The sequence below is a fragment of the Lathamus discolor genome, chromosome 6 (assembly GCF_037157495.1).
Source record: "Lathamus discolor isolate bLatDis1 chromosome 6, bLatDis1.hap1, whole genome shotgun sequence".
Lineage (NCBI taxonomy): Eukaryota > Metazoa > Chordata > Aves > Psittaciformes > Psittacidae > Lathamus > Lathamus discolor.
This window is the reverse complement of record NC_088889.1, coordinates 4777038-4794431: the sequence shown is the minus strand read 5'-3', so window position 1 is coordinate 4794431 and position 17394 is coordinate 4777038. Positions and strand designations below refer to the sequence as shown.

At 40.9% G+C, this 17394-nt stretch overlaps 1 protein-coding gene across 2 annotated transcripts in view; it reads right to left on the bottom strand.

The window, feature by feature from the left end:
- Window positions 1-17394, bottom strand: part of SHANK2 (SH3 and multiple ankyrin repeat domains 2) — a 366357-nt gene that overhangs the window by 205019 nt on the left and 143944 nt on the right. For both annotated transcript variants that reach the window (XM_065685197.1, XM_065685198.1), the window contains one exon: window positions 10584-10697. In XM_065685197.1, the coding sequence (XP_065541269.1) occupies window positions 10584-10697 (114 nt within the window). The remainder of the gene's footprint in view (window positions 1-10583; window positions 10698-17394) is intronic.

Here is a 17394-nt window from a genome sequence, read left to right as displayed (position 1 = left end):
GACTAAAGAGAATGTCAGGAAAAAATGGATGTAAAATAAAAATAACAGCTAAAACCTATTGCTGCCATAATTTAATATATTTATAGCAAGAGCAAACATCAAGCACATTCAATCATAGGATCATAAGAGACTAAGTAGCATCTCTAATAAATATAAAGAACCATTAGTACAGGGAGAAGATGTTACTATCAAAATACATATTCTTTATGAAATTCGAAACGCTCCAAAATTCCACAAGGTGAAAGCAAAGGATTTTTTACTATTAATAATTATTGAGATACGGCAAATTGGTTAAAACTCCAATAATTTGACCCTAGACTTTGATGGTTTGAAATAAACCCACATTGTATGTGGAGCTTCACATGACAACTAGGAGTTCAGTATTATTTCTAGACTGTTAGCACATGCAGAACAGCGCTGCTCAAATTCTGCCACAGGCTGAGTTGTTCTGTCTTAAACCAATAATTGGGCTTAAATCCCTCAGGAGGCTGTATCACTTTATAATTCATTCACTTTATACCTCTTTCTTTTTTGCACTTCTAAAGTGATTTGTAACATTAGACATTTTTGGTATCTATATATGCTGTCAGGCTTGAATTGGCTTGGACTGTGATTTTGGAAGGGAATGGTGGACACATCACTGGAAGTAAAAGACAGACATTATAATGGTCACTCCATTCTCCTTGAGACACTCCTTAGAGTCTGTACTTTTTTATGCTCTATGGTTTGATAGACATATTTCTGAGGAAAACATGCAGAACAAATCAGAAAAGGAAAAGCTCCACACTTGCATGTCTGATTTTACACATCAGCAATCCCAGATGCACTTGAAATGTTGAGTTGCCTAACATGTAAGTTTACTTTTATATTGCTGTGCAATTCATTTTTAGCCTATTTCAAAGCTTTAGAGAATTGTGTTGGTCCTTCTCAGCTGATCAGAGTTATTCCTAAGTGGCTCTTAGCAAGCATGAAAATCAAGTGAAAGGGATGAAATGCACATCAGCCGAGGAGTCAAGGGAGTAAAATATTATGAATTAAAAGTTATTATTCAGAGATGAAGATGCAGACAGGATTACACTCCCTACAAGCTCTACACCTAGGCTTGGACTTTCTTTCTCTGGAATAATTTGCTGTTTTTCTGGATAAATTCTGAAGTTATTATCATGGGATACTTTATTTTACTCTTCTTGAAACTAAACTCGTACCATTAGCAAAGGAAAACCACTGTCATTTGAGAGAGAGAAGTTGAACAATGAAATGAGTTGCTAGATTCAGTCTTCCACAATATTTCTTACAAATACTACCATTATAGTAAGAAAGCTCCATTGCATCTTGGTCAGAAGACCAAAGCTGAAAGGCTGCAAGGTCTTTCAAGGCACCCTTGGTCAGAGAGAACACACACATTTACTAGGTTGTGTGTGAAGCTCCATGTGACTCCATCCCATGGACAGATTGCAGACAAAACCAGCTCCAAAGTTACCTCTGCTTCCAAATTACTATTATTATTGAGTAATAATTCATTTAGAAGTCTTTTCCCACACTGCTGTTTATCATTTCTGAGAACACAAAGGCTTTGCTCAGCAAAGCTGAAGTGCAGAAATTTGCTGAGGTTTATTCTTTAAATTGCCATTACTTGAGACAAAAAGTGGAGTTGATTTACATCCTCAGCTACAGAGAGCTGTCAGAACTAGCTGAATATTACTGCACCAAGCTCCTCTGTCAGCTGGGGTTTGTGGACTGGCTTGCCAGCACCTCGGATCTCATTCTTTGCATTGACTTTCTTTCTCCAGTATAAAGTATTTTTCCCACTGATTCATAGAACAGTAAGGGTTGGAAAGGACCTTAAAGTCATCCAGTTCCAAACCTCCTGCCATGCGCAGGGACACCTCACACTAAACCATCTCACCCAAGGCTTCGTTCAACCTGGCCTTGAACACTGCCACGGATGGAGCATTCACAGCCTCCCTGGGCAACCCATTCCAGTGCCTCACCACCCTAACAGGAAAGAACTTCTTCCTTATATCCAGTCTAAACTTCCCCTGTTTAAGTTTTAACCTGTTACTCCTTGTCCTGTCACTACAGTCCCTAATGAAGAGTCCCTCCCCAGCATGCTATAGGCCCCCCTCAGATACTGGAAGGCTGCTATGATTGATGGAGGGGAATGCAAAACATACTACATAGCATACTCCTGATCCTTCTAAGCCATACAACAGAACACAGTATCTTTGTGAATGATCACTGTGCTGGGTTTTGCCACCTAGTCACAGTTCTTAACTACAAATTTGTGTATGGGGAACATATTTTGTGGCAGAAAATCACTTCTGAAAGGATGAAACTTTTCCGAATCATGTGAGCTATGTTGTTCATTGTGCAAAACATAGAGGCAAGGCAGAAAATAGTTATTTCCGAGGTAATCATTTTGGGCAGTATCCTCCAAGGCAGGGGGATATACTGTCTGACCTGTCAGTTGGAGCTCTGGGTATCGGGGTTCGAGAGCTGGGCAATGATCCTCAAACAAGCATGGATAAAGTTTCCTAACAAAAATGTTCCTCTCCCTTCTTATTTATTTAAATTGTTTTTTGTCCTGGGTTTACCAGGAGCCGTTTTGCTCCTTCTTAGTAACTGGTGCAAGCTCTGTGTTTTGACTTCCAGCCTGGGCAGAGAGCTGATAACACCGATTGTTTTTAATTGTTGCTAGGTAATGTTTATTCTGGCCAAGGACTCTGTGAGTCTCATGCTCTGCTGGGGACGAGGGAGGCCGGGAGGAAGCAGAGACAGGACACCTGACCCGAACTAGCCAAGGAGGTATTCCATACCATAGCACGTCATGCCTGGAGGGGGAACTGGAAGTTACCCGGAAGGGGCAGGCTCTGGCTCTTCGGGGGGGTCGAACTCGTTCGGCGGTGGTATCGTATTCTCTTGTTATTTTCTCTTATCAATATTATCATTGGTGGTAGCAGCAGTGGTTTGTGTTATACCTTAGTTACTGGGCTGTTCTTATCTCAACCCGTGGGAGTTACATTCTCCTGATTTTCCTCCCCATCCCTCCGGGAGTGGGGAGGGTCGGGGGGGGGGGGTGAGTGGACGACCTGTGTGGATTGGTTTAAACCACGACACTTTTGTACTTTCCCTCTTTTAGGCCTTCCAGCTGCAGCAATGTTCTGTCCTAAACTGCTGCTGTTCATGCCAAGCACTTTAAGTTGCACAGTAATTTCGTCACAGGCACACAGGTACCTTCTAGTCAAGGTGAAATCATGTGGAAGGAGCATTTACGAGGTGCTTATCTGGTCAGACAGCATCTCTTATATGCAGGCTCTTCTGTCTCATTGAAACCCTCTTCCTGCCAGTGGTTTTCAAAGTCATTTAGTTTATAGGATTTTTCTAATAATCTCTACAGTGTTTTTCCATTCCCATCAGCCAGAACTGATCCGAACAAAAGAAGAAGTTGTTTAAAAAGGATTTTTCTACTCTGGATCACTTCTAAAAGGTAATTAAGGGGAAAGGCTGGATGAAAAGATTTTTGCTGTTTTCTTCTTCCAGTGCTGACTTTTACATGAACAATTACGTGTGATTAGGGAGTGCTTTTACAGCTGATTATGTTTTGGCTATCTATTATGTCCAAACGGCAAATCTGGTAAAACAAGACTCCTGTCCTTCTTCTAGAAGGACCAGAGCTACAACTCGCAGATTGCACTTTTACAAGAGTTCAGGAACTACTACCTGGATGAAAACTGAATAAAGCCTCATCAGAGACTTTAAACACATCTTAAACTATTCATCTGTGTAAATGTAGCCCCTGACTGCCAAAACCAGGTGACCCTGAACTTACAGGAAGGAGAAGGGTGATGGTTGTATCCAAGTGCTCTATTGCAGCTGGCTGAGGGCCAGGTCTACTCCCACTGGGGTCCTTCGGATGTACACACAAGCTGTGCTCTGCTGGCATATCAGGTTTAAGATGGGTACATGTTTTTCCCTTTTCTATTCAGGAAAGAAACCCGTATGTGTGAACACGAGCTTCGCCACATCCTCTGGGCTTGACGATTTGGGGCTGGAGACTTCCAGGCCTTTCTGTTCTACACTGGGATGCAATGGGGTGCACACACATACAGAGACTGAATTTCTGTGGAGCACAACCAGTAATGACACTGTTTTGCAGTATACCTACCATATCACTACCCTGAGATAGAATCACAGAATCAACCAGACTGGAAAAGACCTTTAAGATCATCAAGTCCAACCTTTACCCCAGGACCGCCAAGTCCACCATTAAACCATGTCACTTAAGGGCTTTGTTTTTGTTTACACAGTTTGTAGGGATGGTGATTCCACCACTGCTTAAAAAGCTATAAAAAAAAATGCCAGAGTTTCATTTTATAGCACCCACCTTCCCATGCAAGTTAAACAGGACATGCTTGAAATTAACTGTAAGCTACCTAAGAGCAGAAGCCAGGGAAATATAGTGTTTTAGCACTCCGGGCAGCCTATGTATGTCCATACAGGACACAGTGAAGGCTGCAGCTTATGCTCTGGCATATAACCACTCACTGCTAGTGGGTCCCTTCCCCAGCATTCTCTTATGCCAACTATTGTTTTTTCAAACAGTACCCAGGTACATTTTAGTGGACAAAAAATGTTGCTGACTCTTGCAAAAGGCAGCACGGAGAAAGCAACCTTGATGTGACCGAGAAGGGGAAGAAACCTTTCATATACAGTGTGTGCCAAGCTCTATGTCCACAGAGGACAGAACAGCTACTCATGCAGATGTTGGCTGCTCCGTGCACAGCAAAGGCAACTTCCCTTTTTGAAAGAAGGCAGCTCAGTTTTCTAGCAGGCTGGCTGACTAGACTGTTGTGCCAGTTACAAAAAGGGATGGTGGAAATGAGGCACAAATCTGGTTTTATTGACTTCACGAGGTGTTAAAAACTAAGAACACAGAAAAAAAGACCATTCTATACCTCAGAAGTAGCAGTCTGGGTAGCAAAGCATGCATTTTATTAGCACAACTTTGACTTGTTTGGTGATTTCTGAAATCTAGAGGGAATGCTGGGTAAGAAATGCTGCAATTTTTGCTTATGGCATTTGTGTATGACTACATACACAAAAAGAAATGGGCAAGGGAACTATACCGCTGCTGGATAATCTGTCATGATGTTTTCAAGGTGCAGGAACCTCAAGAATAAGCCACACCAAACGTTTCAGTACAGACATTCAGAAAGAGAACCCCCAGTTTAGATGCCAGATAGTGTCTGCTCAGAGCACCAGGGACACTAGAGGTCAGCATGGGCGCATCTACATTAGCATTGGTAATGTATCGGTAAGTGCTGCCCCCTCTGCTGAGCTCACAGGACGGAACAGACCAGAATTTGGAAATTGGATTCTTTTATGGAAAAATGAGCTCTTGAACAACTGCAAATGGTGGTTCAAGACACCGATTAGATCTAGTCCAGAAAGCCAACCGTATCCTGGGCTGCATCAAAAGGAGCGTGACCAGCAGGGCGAAAGAGGTGATCCTGCCCCTCTACCCTGCTCTTGTGAGACCTCACCTGGAGTACTGTGTGCAGTTCTGGTGTCCTCAACATAAAAAGGACATGGAACTGTTGGAACAAGTCCAGAGGAGGACACGAGGATGATCAGGGGACTGGAGCACCTCCTGTATGAAGACAGGCTGAGGAAGTTGGGGCTGTTCAGCCTGGAGAAGAGAAGGCTGCGTGAGGACCTAATAGCAGCTTTCCAGTACCTGAAGGGGGCCTGTAAGGATGGTGGGGAGAGACTATTCGTCAGGGACTGTAGTGACAGGACAAGGGGTAATATGTTAAAACTTAAACAGGGGAAGTTTAAATTGGATATAAGGGGGAAATTCTTTCCCGTTAGGGTGGTGAGACGCTGGAATGGGTTGCCCAGGGAGGTTGTGAGTGCTCCATCCCTGGCGGTGTTCAAGGCCAGGTTGGATGAAGCCTTGTGTGGGATGGTTTAGTGTGAGGTGTCCCTGTCCATGGCAGGGGGGTTGGAACTAGATGATCTTGAGGTCCTTTCCAACCTTAACTATTATATGATTCTATGAAATAAACTCTCAGGACTCAAATAGCAACTACAACTATTAGTAAGGTGTATGCCAAGGCCGCAGGATAGAAAAATTCATGGAGGATGCTACTGAATGAAAAGTCACCCCAAAGATGATGTTAAGGATGAGCATGGAACTCGGAGAAAGGTGCACTGAGGAGGCCAAGAGGTGCAAGACAGCAAGGATTACTAAAAGACATGCAGAATCTGCCTTCGTTTCAGTATCGTTTGTAAAATCTAAGATTTCTTCAGGCACATAAGGGAGGAAGGGATAATAAATGGTGAAGCCAGTATAATTAAAGATAACTTCCAGCTTGAAAGCAAATACTGCACATCAGTTATGTGCAATCAGATAATGTGAATTCTGAAGGACATGGAGTATAAAATCACAAGTCTAATAGCATTTCTGTAGTAAATCTCTCCAATCAGAGTAAGACCCAATGATGGAAGAAAAGCAAATAGAAATACCTAACCTAAGCAGAAGAATGAAAACTGTGTCTTCCATTGGAGGGGCAGCTGATTTTATGGACAACAGATTCTTCTGTATTTCATTTCCCATTGGCAGGTATTAGGTAGGAACTGTTACTATTCTAAGAAGGAGAATGAATTTTGAAGGGAGAATAAGCAGGTCAAATGAAAAGCCTTGCTTCTTTTTATAGGCAGAAAAACTAAACAAAGCTATGTCACACACTGTATTCTCAGTGGATGCAAACTACTGCTGCCAGAGATGCAAGACAACCCAAGATTCTCTGCAGCACCAACAGCACTTAGCTAATAAATCCTATATCTATTAACTCGAGGTAGTGCTTCACATCTGCATAGATTTCAGTTAACTTGGATTTTATACAAATCAAGCTTCTCCTGCACAGAACTTTCTTCTAACAGAACATTTTGTTCAAAAAAGCATTGTATATTTAGGAATACAAAGGAAATTTAAGTAATGAACTGGTTCATCACTAAATAACATAGGGAAAGTGTCAAAGCAGAAAGAAGAAATATGTAACACTTGTATTCTGTGTTTGTACAGGGATAAAGCAAGATGTTGTATCAATCTCACCTGAAGGAATACCTTCACTCTAAGCATAACACTGGAGAATGTTAAAAACTGGCTCCTAAGGCTGCACTTCTTTTAAAATGAGGTGGCAGACGGTTTTGTGTCTAAGCATTTTTTCAAAGCAGGCACAAGAACTCAGCAGACCACTGATAATGATTTCCTTTGGTGTTCTTTGTTCATTAGATCTCAAAATGTCAAGGCAACTTCTTAAGACTGAAAGGCAGCAGGTCCTGTGCTATGAAAGGGCAAATGAGACAACCTGGATAATTAAATGCCAATAAGCCTGGCATCTATCCTGGCAAAATAATGGAATCATTCCTACAAGTCTCAATTACTGAAGGATTAAAGAAGGGATACAGAATTAATGCCAGTCAACATGATTTTTGGTAGGAAAAAAGACCCTGCCAAGCTAGCATGACATCTTTGAGGAGATCACAGGGACCAGGTGCTGTTCGGTACTGCCTGCTTCCAGGGAACAGTTGGGATGGCAGTGAAGTTCCCTGAAACTGGAACTTCTCTTAGGAGTGAGATTATACATCAGCATGACATGAAACACCTGCCTGCCAGTTTTACTGGGCACATAGTGTTTAATTGTGGTTTGTTTTTTTCCAAGAACTATTCCTCTTTCCTTCATTCATGGTGTGCAAATGACAAGCTGCTATTAAACACCATTATTCAAACTTAATAGCAAAGGGAAGCTCTTTGAAGAAATGTTCCTAAACCTCATTTAGAGGAAAGAACAGTTACTTTGGTGCTGGTCTGAAAAAGGCTGAGTTTCAGATTCATTTCCTACACATTAAAATGATCCGCTTTCTAAATCATTACCATAAGAAGTTCTGCTGCTCTGCAAAGTCCAGGATGCAAATTCCTGCTACAGCACCAGTTTGTGATGTTTCTCAGCTGATGTTCTTTCAGCCATCCCAGAAGACCTAATTTAATTTCTAATCATTTCACCATGCTTAACACATTTTTCTAAATTACTTTTGCATTTTGTACTCAGAGGGAGTACAGGCTGGGTTTTGCTTATAAAGCTCTTCTCTTTCATTGTCATTGTTTCCTATGCAAAGGGAATGAAACTAAACTGCATAGAGAACTCAGCGACCAGCTGCTTTCAGTCCATACCGTATTTCAATAATAATAAGGCACACTCTCTTGATTTCGTATCTTTCATACTCACAGCTCCAACCTCTGCTGCATTACACAGAGAAGCACTGTACCTCATTTATGCTTTCTGGGTGCAGGGCATTTTTCAGGATACCCCAGTAAAATATGTGACTGCGTAAGTTCAAAGGTGTAGAAAGTAAGTTCAAAGGTATAGAAAATGTGCCCATTTTGCTCTTATTTGATTATATCTTATATAGAGTAGAAGAATGGTATAATTAAAGCCTTAAGCTACTTAACATTATTATTCACACTGTATTATAAGCAAATAGGAAAAGCAATGAGAAAGACAATAGTATGCAATAGGTACAGACTGCAGTAAATGCTCCGGTGTTTTGCCAGACACACGGTGTTAAGTTTGCATAACTTCCTGACAGAAAATTTGTGAGATATTTCTGTTCATATCCTTTTAACACCTCCATCTGGGAAATCCTTTTACTATTCTTTGCCAATTATTTTCTTCATTTTCCTTTGGATGATCAAAGAAATTTTTGCTCAGACCCAATCCTGACATATATTCAAGCAATCATGCCATCACACCATCCACTGAATCCACTTCCTACAGTATTTGCTGAAAGGATCTTTAAGGATTTTTGACAGAACTTTGGTTACCTTCTCTTCAAAACCACTAAAGATGCAAATCTCCCTCCTTCTGTACTTTATAACTTCACCTCATGCCCCTTCCCAGTATTTTCTTCAGATTTGGAGGCAAATGCACAGCTCGAATGTAATGCAGAGTTGATGTGACAGACTCAAGAAAGGTGGCTGTGATGAGTTTCTTATCTAGAATATACCTTTCTGAAGTCTTTCAATCAAGGCTTCATTGAAGGATCTTCAGAACAGTTCACATGTTGCTCTTCACCCGCTCAGGTTCCACACTGATGCATTTATTCATTTTCATAAAGTTTCCAACAAATGAAGTCAAACTGGAACTGCAACTTGTTACCCTCTTTTTACATCTAGTATTTGAGAATTGCACTGCTCCTAGATTTGCCTATTCAAACCTCAGTCTTCTGGTTTAACGGTCCTCCATCTTTACATTCTGATTTGTTCTTAAGCCCTGCACAACTTACTCTCTGTCTGTTCTCAGAGCCTAAAACCATTCTCTCCAAATATCAGACCTGGTTTTGCCTCCTTCTCTTTCACTCTTTAGGGAGGGAAATAGAATAGGAAGTATAACCTTATAGTGTTTAGTTACCTAGAGCCATGTCCCTGGTGCCTCATTCCCTTACACAAGTTTTTGTATTACCAAAGCGAACTTCTTACCTCCTCTTCTGCTCATCCCTTAAACTCAGCTTCCATTACAACCAGCAAAATGAAAATATTTATCAAATATTACAAATATTTCCAAATCCTTATTACTCTGGAAGTATTATCTTGCCCAGTGCATCCTATCCCATTCTATCATTTTATGCAGTGGGTATACATGAAAGAAGGTAAGTAAACCTGTGCAGTTTATGATGACATACATTAATGTTTGTGAATGAATGACACAAGGCATAAAGTTTAGCATATTGTTTGTGCAATGCCCAATGTTCTTAATCAATACGTCAGATATCCAAAGCACATAAATAGTGAATTTAAAACTGAATACACTCCTGGAAAACATGAATTATACTCTCAGAACTCATTCATAATGAGCTTTTAATTAGAGAGCATGTCTTTACATCTTAAAAGCAGAGAAGATACTAGCTGGTAGGTAATTCTTACGCTTTAATGTACATTTCTTTTTCTTTTATTATACCAGAACTGTAAAGACTCCTTGCTTAAAATCGTTTATGTTTTACTTACTCATGGCAAGACAAGTGTATGATAAAGGGGATTCTGTTTTGTTTGCCACCAATAAGGACATATATGAGACATCCCACTAATGGATGCCTCCTCTAAAAACTTGTAAAGGGTCAACAGAGGTAACTTCACTGCTGTGAACAAGAGCTAAGTACATTGTAGGACTATTTCAGATTGGGAGATTACTGACCAGATCTTCTTCCATTATTTAATTGTCTAATTGGCCATTCTCCCATACTGTAATGAAATGAAAGGCAGCATAATGCTTTACAAAATGTCTGCATGCAGTTCTGTGTAAAAGCTTTTGCAGTACTTCATAGCACAGTCCCTCATGAGAAAGCCTGTTTGCTTGGACAGCATCCAGTAAAATCTGATCAATAAACCTCTCTCTATTCTTTAATTCAGCAGCTCAGCTTTATTTAATTCTCCACTGCTGTATAACACATTGCTGCCCAGGCTACCTCTGCTTGGATCTTGCATTTGTCATTGTTAGGACTCAACAGGAACTTGATCTGATTACCTGGTTTGCTTTCATTTGGTTTACACTGAACTTCTTCAACGCATTCTGCAGGAAACCATCCAATATGTCCCCGGGTGCTGCCTTCCCAGAATCCACCTTCTCCGATGCTTAAAACTAAAGAGAGACAGAAACAGGCAGAAATCAGACTTTTTTCTCTTCTCACTTAAATAGCAAGATTAGTTACACAGCACATTGAGTAATAACTGAGTATCACACTGTAAAGGCAAACCCTGTACAATAACTCAAATGCTGGTACCCCAAAAATGGGCACAGAGTAACCTTTAAATGAGACCTTCTCTGATCAGCCTTTGGAACCTCTTCCTGTATTTGTTTTGTCACAAGTTTCCTTGGCCTTCACATGTTTCTTTCTATTTTCAGTTTTCTCATCGCTGTTTTTATTAAGGATAAATGCAGGGTCACACTGTGAGCAAAAATAGTTGTCTTGCCTGTTTAAATTACACTGAAGTGCTGAACCCATTGTAATACTGAACCCTCACTGAAATTGGAGGTTCATGATCCATATTTTGGTATCTCATATGTTTTCTACTTCCTAAAGAAACATACTATTTTATTTTGTAGGTAGCTCCAGAGATTTGCAATGTAGGTTGATTAATGTAATTTAATGGTCTGAGTACACAGCAAACACTTTAATATCCCATCAGTGTGATACACAACATAGAGGTTTTAAAATGCTTCAATGATTTTTCCTTGGTAGAAGAGAATGACAGCAGAATCCCAGACTGGTCTGGGTTGGAAAGGGCTTTAAAGCTCACCCAGTTCCAACCCCTGCCGCAGGCAGGGACACCTTCCACTAGAGCAGGTTGCTCCAAGCCCCGTCCAACCTGCCCTTGAACACTACTAGGGAGGATGGGGCAGCCACAGCTTCTCTAGGCAACCTGTGCCAGGTCTTCAGCACCCTCACAGTGAAGAACTCCTTCTTAATGTCTAATAAATCAGCCCATAGAAGTTATCACAGCACAGCTCCATCAGCTGGGTGCTACCCAAAGTAACTGACCCCGCTGAAAATCCAGGCTAATCAGCCCAAGCATATCTCTCTGCTGACGTTTGCATCATTGTAGTCCCTGACCCCTGACTGCAATTGAACTCTGTGTGTCAGTGGAATTGCTGTGACTCAGTGGCACTGCATTTGAACTTGATTTGCACTACCGTAGAATAAGATGAAAATGAAATCAATGGTGGAGAGAGGAGAAAGAGAAAAATCTTGGTAATACCTGAGAGGTTATAAGAAGTTTAGCTTGACACACCAGGATCTATAAAACTGCATTTGAAATCAAATGTTTTACCTAGTGCAATTCTAAGCTATTTGTGGTATTACTTACAAAGCAGGGAGATCTCTTAACATAGATATTTGACAGAAAAATGTTTTTCAATGTGTCAATTTTGGATCTTTTAAAGTAGTAAATTCAGAGATATAGATTTCATAAGCTGCATATTTACACATCCCTGCAATGAGATGTACACATCAAGCTCCAGGAAACAGATCCAGTCAGGCAAAATCCTTCACCTTGATGGGTCCCAAATGCACAGTTTATCAAGCCCCCACTGACACACATGAGGAACCTGATGCCTACCCAGGTAGTTCTTGGATAATAGAGGAGGACCTTAGAAGACACCCACAATGGCACAGTGCCACTGAAACTGAGTAAAAACATTTTGGTAAGCTTTTTCTTTCAGTTACCTCACACCTATTGATACAGCCAACATAAGCAGACACCACTTCACCTCTAAACCTAAATGCAAGCAAAAATGAAGAAACCAGATCTCTCCTTTCATTGTATCATTAAAATAAATATTATATAAATGAAAATATGAATACATATAAATTTGGGGCGTAATTCATGACAAACACATCAATTCCAGATGTTCTTGAAAATATCTCAGACCTGGGCACATTAACACACAAAGTCAATCTGATAATTCAATGTTACATGAACCAGAAGCCTCATCATTCATCCAATATATTTTGGGTATTCATCAGCTTCTAATATACTTCTCACAATGTAACCCCTTGTCCACAGAAGAATAAAATATATTTCTTATATATAAGGAAGTATGAACATTTAAGTAATAATGTCTATGGATAGGATAATTACTGTAGGATCCTACTGTACACTGATTTCACTTCTACTCATACAACTGCGTGTAGGATTAAAGCCAAGAGAAATCTCAAAATGTCAGACAGTGAAAAATTCCTACTGCAACTAATTGGGGTTTTTTGAGGAGAGTTTGCAGCACTGAATCCCAGTCCTGATTTCACTCCACAAGCTGGCAAGACAGGGAGAACAAGAGCTCCTTCAGAGATGGAGAAAGACATCCCTAATTCTGGGTTCTATTAATCTGTCAGATCTGCTATTGTGATGTTCCAAATTACATGGATATTTCCATCTCCAACAAGCACTGTAAGAAGGAAGTTGGGTATTTCACACCCATTAAGTAATGCGGGTATGGCAGGTAAGACATTCAAATCAAGATGGGAAAAGAAATTTGCTTTGTAAGTCTATCTGTGAGTGTAAGTTGAAAACTGATTACTACAGAGTAAAACCAGTCCCATTTTAGATCATTATTACATTAAATATTAGCTATCACTAATAGCAAGAGCAAAGCAAAAATAAGCATAGTCCTGCCTGAAGAGATGATGCCTATGGAAAACAGGCTGAAGAGGAAATGAGGTGTTGCCTCAGACAGCCTTCACAATTCTGGTTCAAGCCTCTCTAGAGATTACATCCACAACCAAAGTGACAGTATCTTTGGGTTTACTATCAAATAAAAACACCCTTGTTGGTGCCCAGAAAGGAAGGGAATACCTGGTGGAACTGCAAAGGCACAAAGATGACACAAGAGGTAAATAGGAGGTGACAGGGATGTGGCTCATGCGCAGAGATGGAGACAAATTGCTGGTGGGATGGAGGAGAATCTCGCACGGCCTGATCCTCAAAAGGTACAAGTTAAGATCTAAAAGGTTCTACACTACCAAAAAACTTGAACTTGTCTTTTTAATATATCTCAAGTGGTGCCATTAGCAAAAAATTCTGCAGTAGGAGCCAAAGCCGTAATAATCTACATCTCTCTAAAAACTGGCAACACTTTGTGTATTCCAATGTGGAAAATGGGCACCGAAAGGATAAATCAAAAAATACAGTTTCTCTTTTGTCCCCCTGAAGTCTTCTCTAGAATGAGGCCATAACTTCTGTCTTTTCCCTCTCACAACAGTGCTTAAGAGACACATTGTAATAGACGATTTGGTACCAGCAAGGGATTTTCTCCTCAATGTTTTCCCCTCTGAAGGACATGATAATGGTAAATCAAATGATAACATCCCCAAAATTAATAATTAAGCTTTAGCATTTCAAGCATTTTTTTTTTCTTTGCTTTTAGGAAAAACAAAAGATGTGGTTGCTATGGCAAGAGCAGGCCGGAGACTCTTTACGCACACCATAAATTACACAGAGAATCTGATGGTGGAAGAGTAAAATTAAGGTTCTAGTAACATCAGCAATCCTGGGATGTCTTTTCACAACAATGTATAGTTTAAGACAAGAACCATGTTCACTTATAGGAACCAAACTGCAAACCAAAATTGGACAAATACCAAATAACTGAATAACAGGAAAGAATATCAGGGTAGGTGCCAATCATGATCTTCTATGTTAATGTCTTTAAAGTATCATACTTATCATCAGCCAGGTTCTGCTTTGCCGAAGTCCAGAGAACACCACAAAATTACATATAGTGCCAAGCAAGCATAGGATGTTTTACCGCTTGCAGCTCCTGTAAGTTTATTGACACTGTATGTACTGTAATTAATATCAATGACATACTTACCTCAAACAGCTTCATTACTCAATATACTACCAGAAAATCACTTTTATCAAAACAACACTTCTGTTTTATCCTTCCACATTACAGCTCCTGTCATTACCAAGAAATAAGCGTATATTTTCCACCAAATGGTGGGGCACACTATCTCTGAACTCCTTGTGACACTCAAACTTTACACATGACATAAATGAAGGTGAGCACAAGTCACAACTTCATCTTGCTCGCTCTTAAAGAGAGCTATTTTTCTTCAAATGTGGGTTTAGTTTAGATTGTACTCGATTCCTCTACTGCTGTTTGCTCCTGACAGATATCCCTCCCTCCCTGTGATTAATGAGGAACAGGATCCGTCTGTTCTGCCTCACGGGCAGAGCGCTTCCAGCTTTCAAAGACTTAATCAAGAGAGACTGACATAACTGGAGATCAGGACTGGAAAGGAAGTCATTGCCTGTCGCCCCGACGACAACTGCACACAGGCCTCCAGCACGCAAACAAGTGACTGTGCCCAGCTGCCATGGAGAACATGTTCATGTGCAGGCCATGTACAATCTGGAGGGGGAGTCTTGTATAACTGCAGCTTTGGTATAATTGACCTAAGCAGTGAGATTCGACAGGTATTTCTTGTGGTAGGGCAGCAAATTCAGCAGCTCTTTCCCATCGTTTCTCAAAGAAGCTGTGGCTGCCCCATCCCTGGTAGTGTTCAAGACCAGGTTGAATGAGGCTTGGAGCAACCTGGTCTAGCAGAAGGTGTCCCTGCCCGAGGCGGGGGGTGGAACTGGATGATCTTTAAGGCCCCTTCCAACCCAAACTATTCTATGATTCTAGGCTATGGAACCCCAGAGAGAAACCAAATTAGTGAAACAACATGGACAGAAAATATTCCTTAGTTGTTAAACATATATTTAACTTCCAGTTTTGTCTCCAGAACAGAAGTGTCATACCCAATTGTGGCTTCAAGGAGTTTAGCTTCCTGCAATAGAAGTGACTCTCTTGATTTAGCTGAAGAGCCTTTCCTACCTCTAACTCAGTATTTAATTGTCTGCCCCCTCCTAAAAGTCCAACTGCCATAGCCTAATCTTGAAGCAGGTTGTGCCTCTATGGCCACCAAACTGCAAGCAGATTGATGGTAAAACTAAAGAGCCTTAGATTCAGGCTTTAGGTGCAGGTCACAGGCCCAAACCACTCTCACCACAATCAGTGTCAGGCTAGATCCTGAGTTAAATCAGCTTTCATGTCTTATCACCTCTACTTCCTCAAGAAAGAAACTGTGCAAAAAACAGTGTTCAGGAAAAGGACCTTGGGATGAGAAGCTGACAGTGACTATTTACAGAGCAACCGCTCACTACGTCAAAATCTACATGTACAACAATCTGCACATAACTCTCTAAATCTCAGGAAATATGGTTCAGCTGAAATAGAACTGTTCAAGATTTGTCCCTGTATTTTTTGTTTCTTCCCTTTTTATCTTTGCCAACAACTCTCTACAAAGATTGCCTTTTTCCTCTCATTTGAATGTCTCAAATAGCTTTGGGAAAGGGAAGGAGAGAGAAAAAAACAGCATAAGAAACAAATCTTCTGCACTGATTTGAATTTTAGACAAAAATGCATATCAAGCATGGGAAAAAGACATCTACTTGTGAAGTTGATCACCATCTCTGCCGAGGAAGGTACAGATGGAGTCAAGTCTGCTCTTCTCTACAGCAATGCCGAAACAACAGGTCAAGGGACTCCAGAGTAGAGAGCATTAATTCAAGAAGAGGTCCCAAACCAACTTAGATCCAGAGCCTGTACTGTTGTGTGGGACCATGCTAGTGTGCTCATATACCATTCACACCTCCTGTCTGTCTTCTGGTACTCCCCATCTCTTGGATATTCCAGGCCAGCTACTGACTACATAAGGCAGGCTGCTTTTAAGTAGTCAAGAGTGAAGACGATGGGGATTTGTGGATGCTCTTGCATCCTAAACACTTTCTCACAGTCTTGACAGCAAAGCGAGCTCTCCTGCTGGAGTGGGAGCAAGGCCATGTCTTTGCTAAAACACTCTGATATATCAGCTTGAAGCATAGCTCTCTCCTGCTCTTCAGATACAGCAGCTTGAAGAAATGGGTTAGGTTATTAGCTGTGATGAGACATAATTATTTATGTTGGGAATTTAAATCAAACTGATCAAGTCAGGAGCCAGCAAAGAAGCCAAACAGACCAATGAATCTGGGTAAGATTAATATTCCATTGCACATTAATTTCGCCCTTCATAGAGTAGCAAAGCAATGCTCCTGCAAACCTCTTAGGTTAAATTTTGCTGCCATATTTATTCACACAAGGTACAAAATGCTCCTGAAGAAACAAAACGGCATTTTAGAGGCTCTTCCCTTTCCAGTAGTTTATTTACTAATCTAACAAGCGCTAAAGCCCCAGAGACCAACTTTCCCTCCTGCCCACAAGCACTGTCTGTTGGCAATATCTTCAAGCACAGCAGGGGTTTAATAATCTTTCCTTTTCAAAATGACTTACAAGAAGATTTCATAAGAAATGAAAATGTTAGCGCTACATTTGGATTGCTCTGCTGCTGAGCTCACACTGAAATAAGAGAAGCTGCTGCAAGGGTCAGTATTTCTAATGCTGACAGCTCCTGACTTTCTGCCCAGAACAGATGCTCGAATCATTACTACTGAATTACTACTGTTTGTCTGACCCTGGAGAGTGTGGCTGAGAACAGGCCTTGGTGTGGTAAACTCTTAAATGTGCACGCTGTGCCTGCCCAAGAGGCAGCTCAGAAGGTTCACGGACAAGTCTGCTGAGATACTGGAGTAACTCCCTGTTTTTCTAGATACTAAGCACTAGAAAATCTGTTTAATCACAGCAAGAGTTAAAGAAACTGAGCCCAGGTGAAAGAGAGAAGCTTGTAATAACAAGGCAGGCAACGAAACGTGGGGACCTCATAGCAGCCTTCCAGTATCTGAAGGGGGCCTATAAG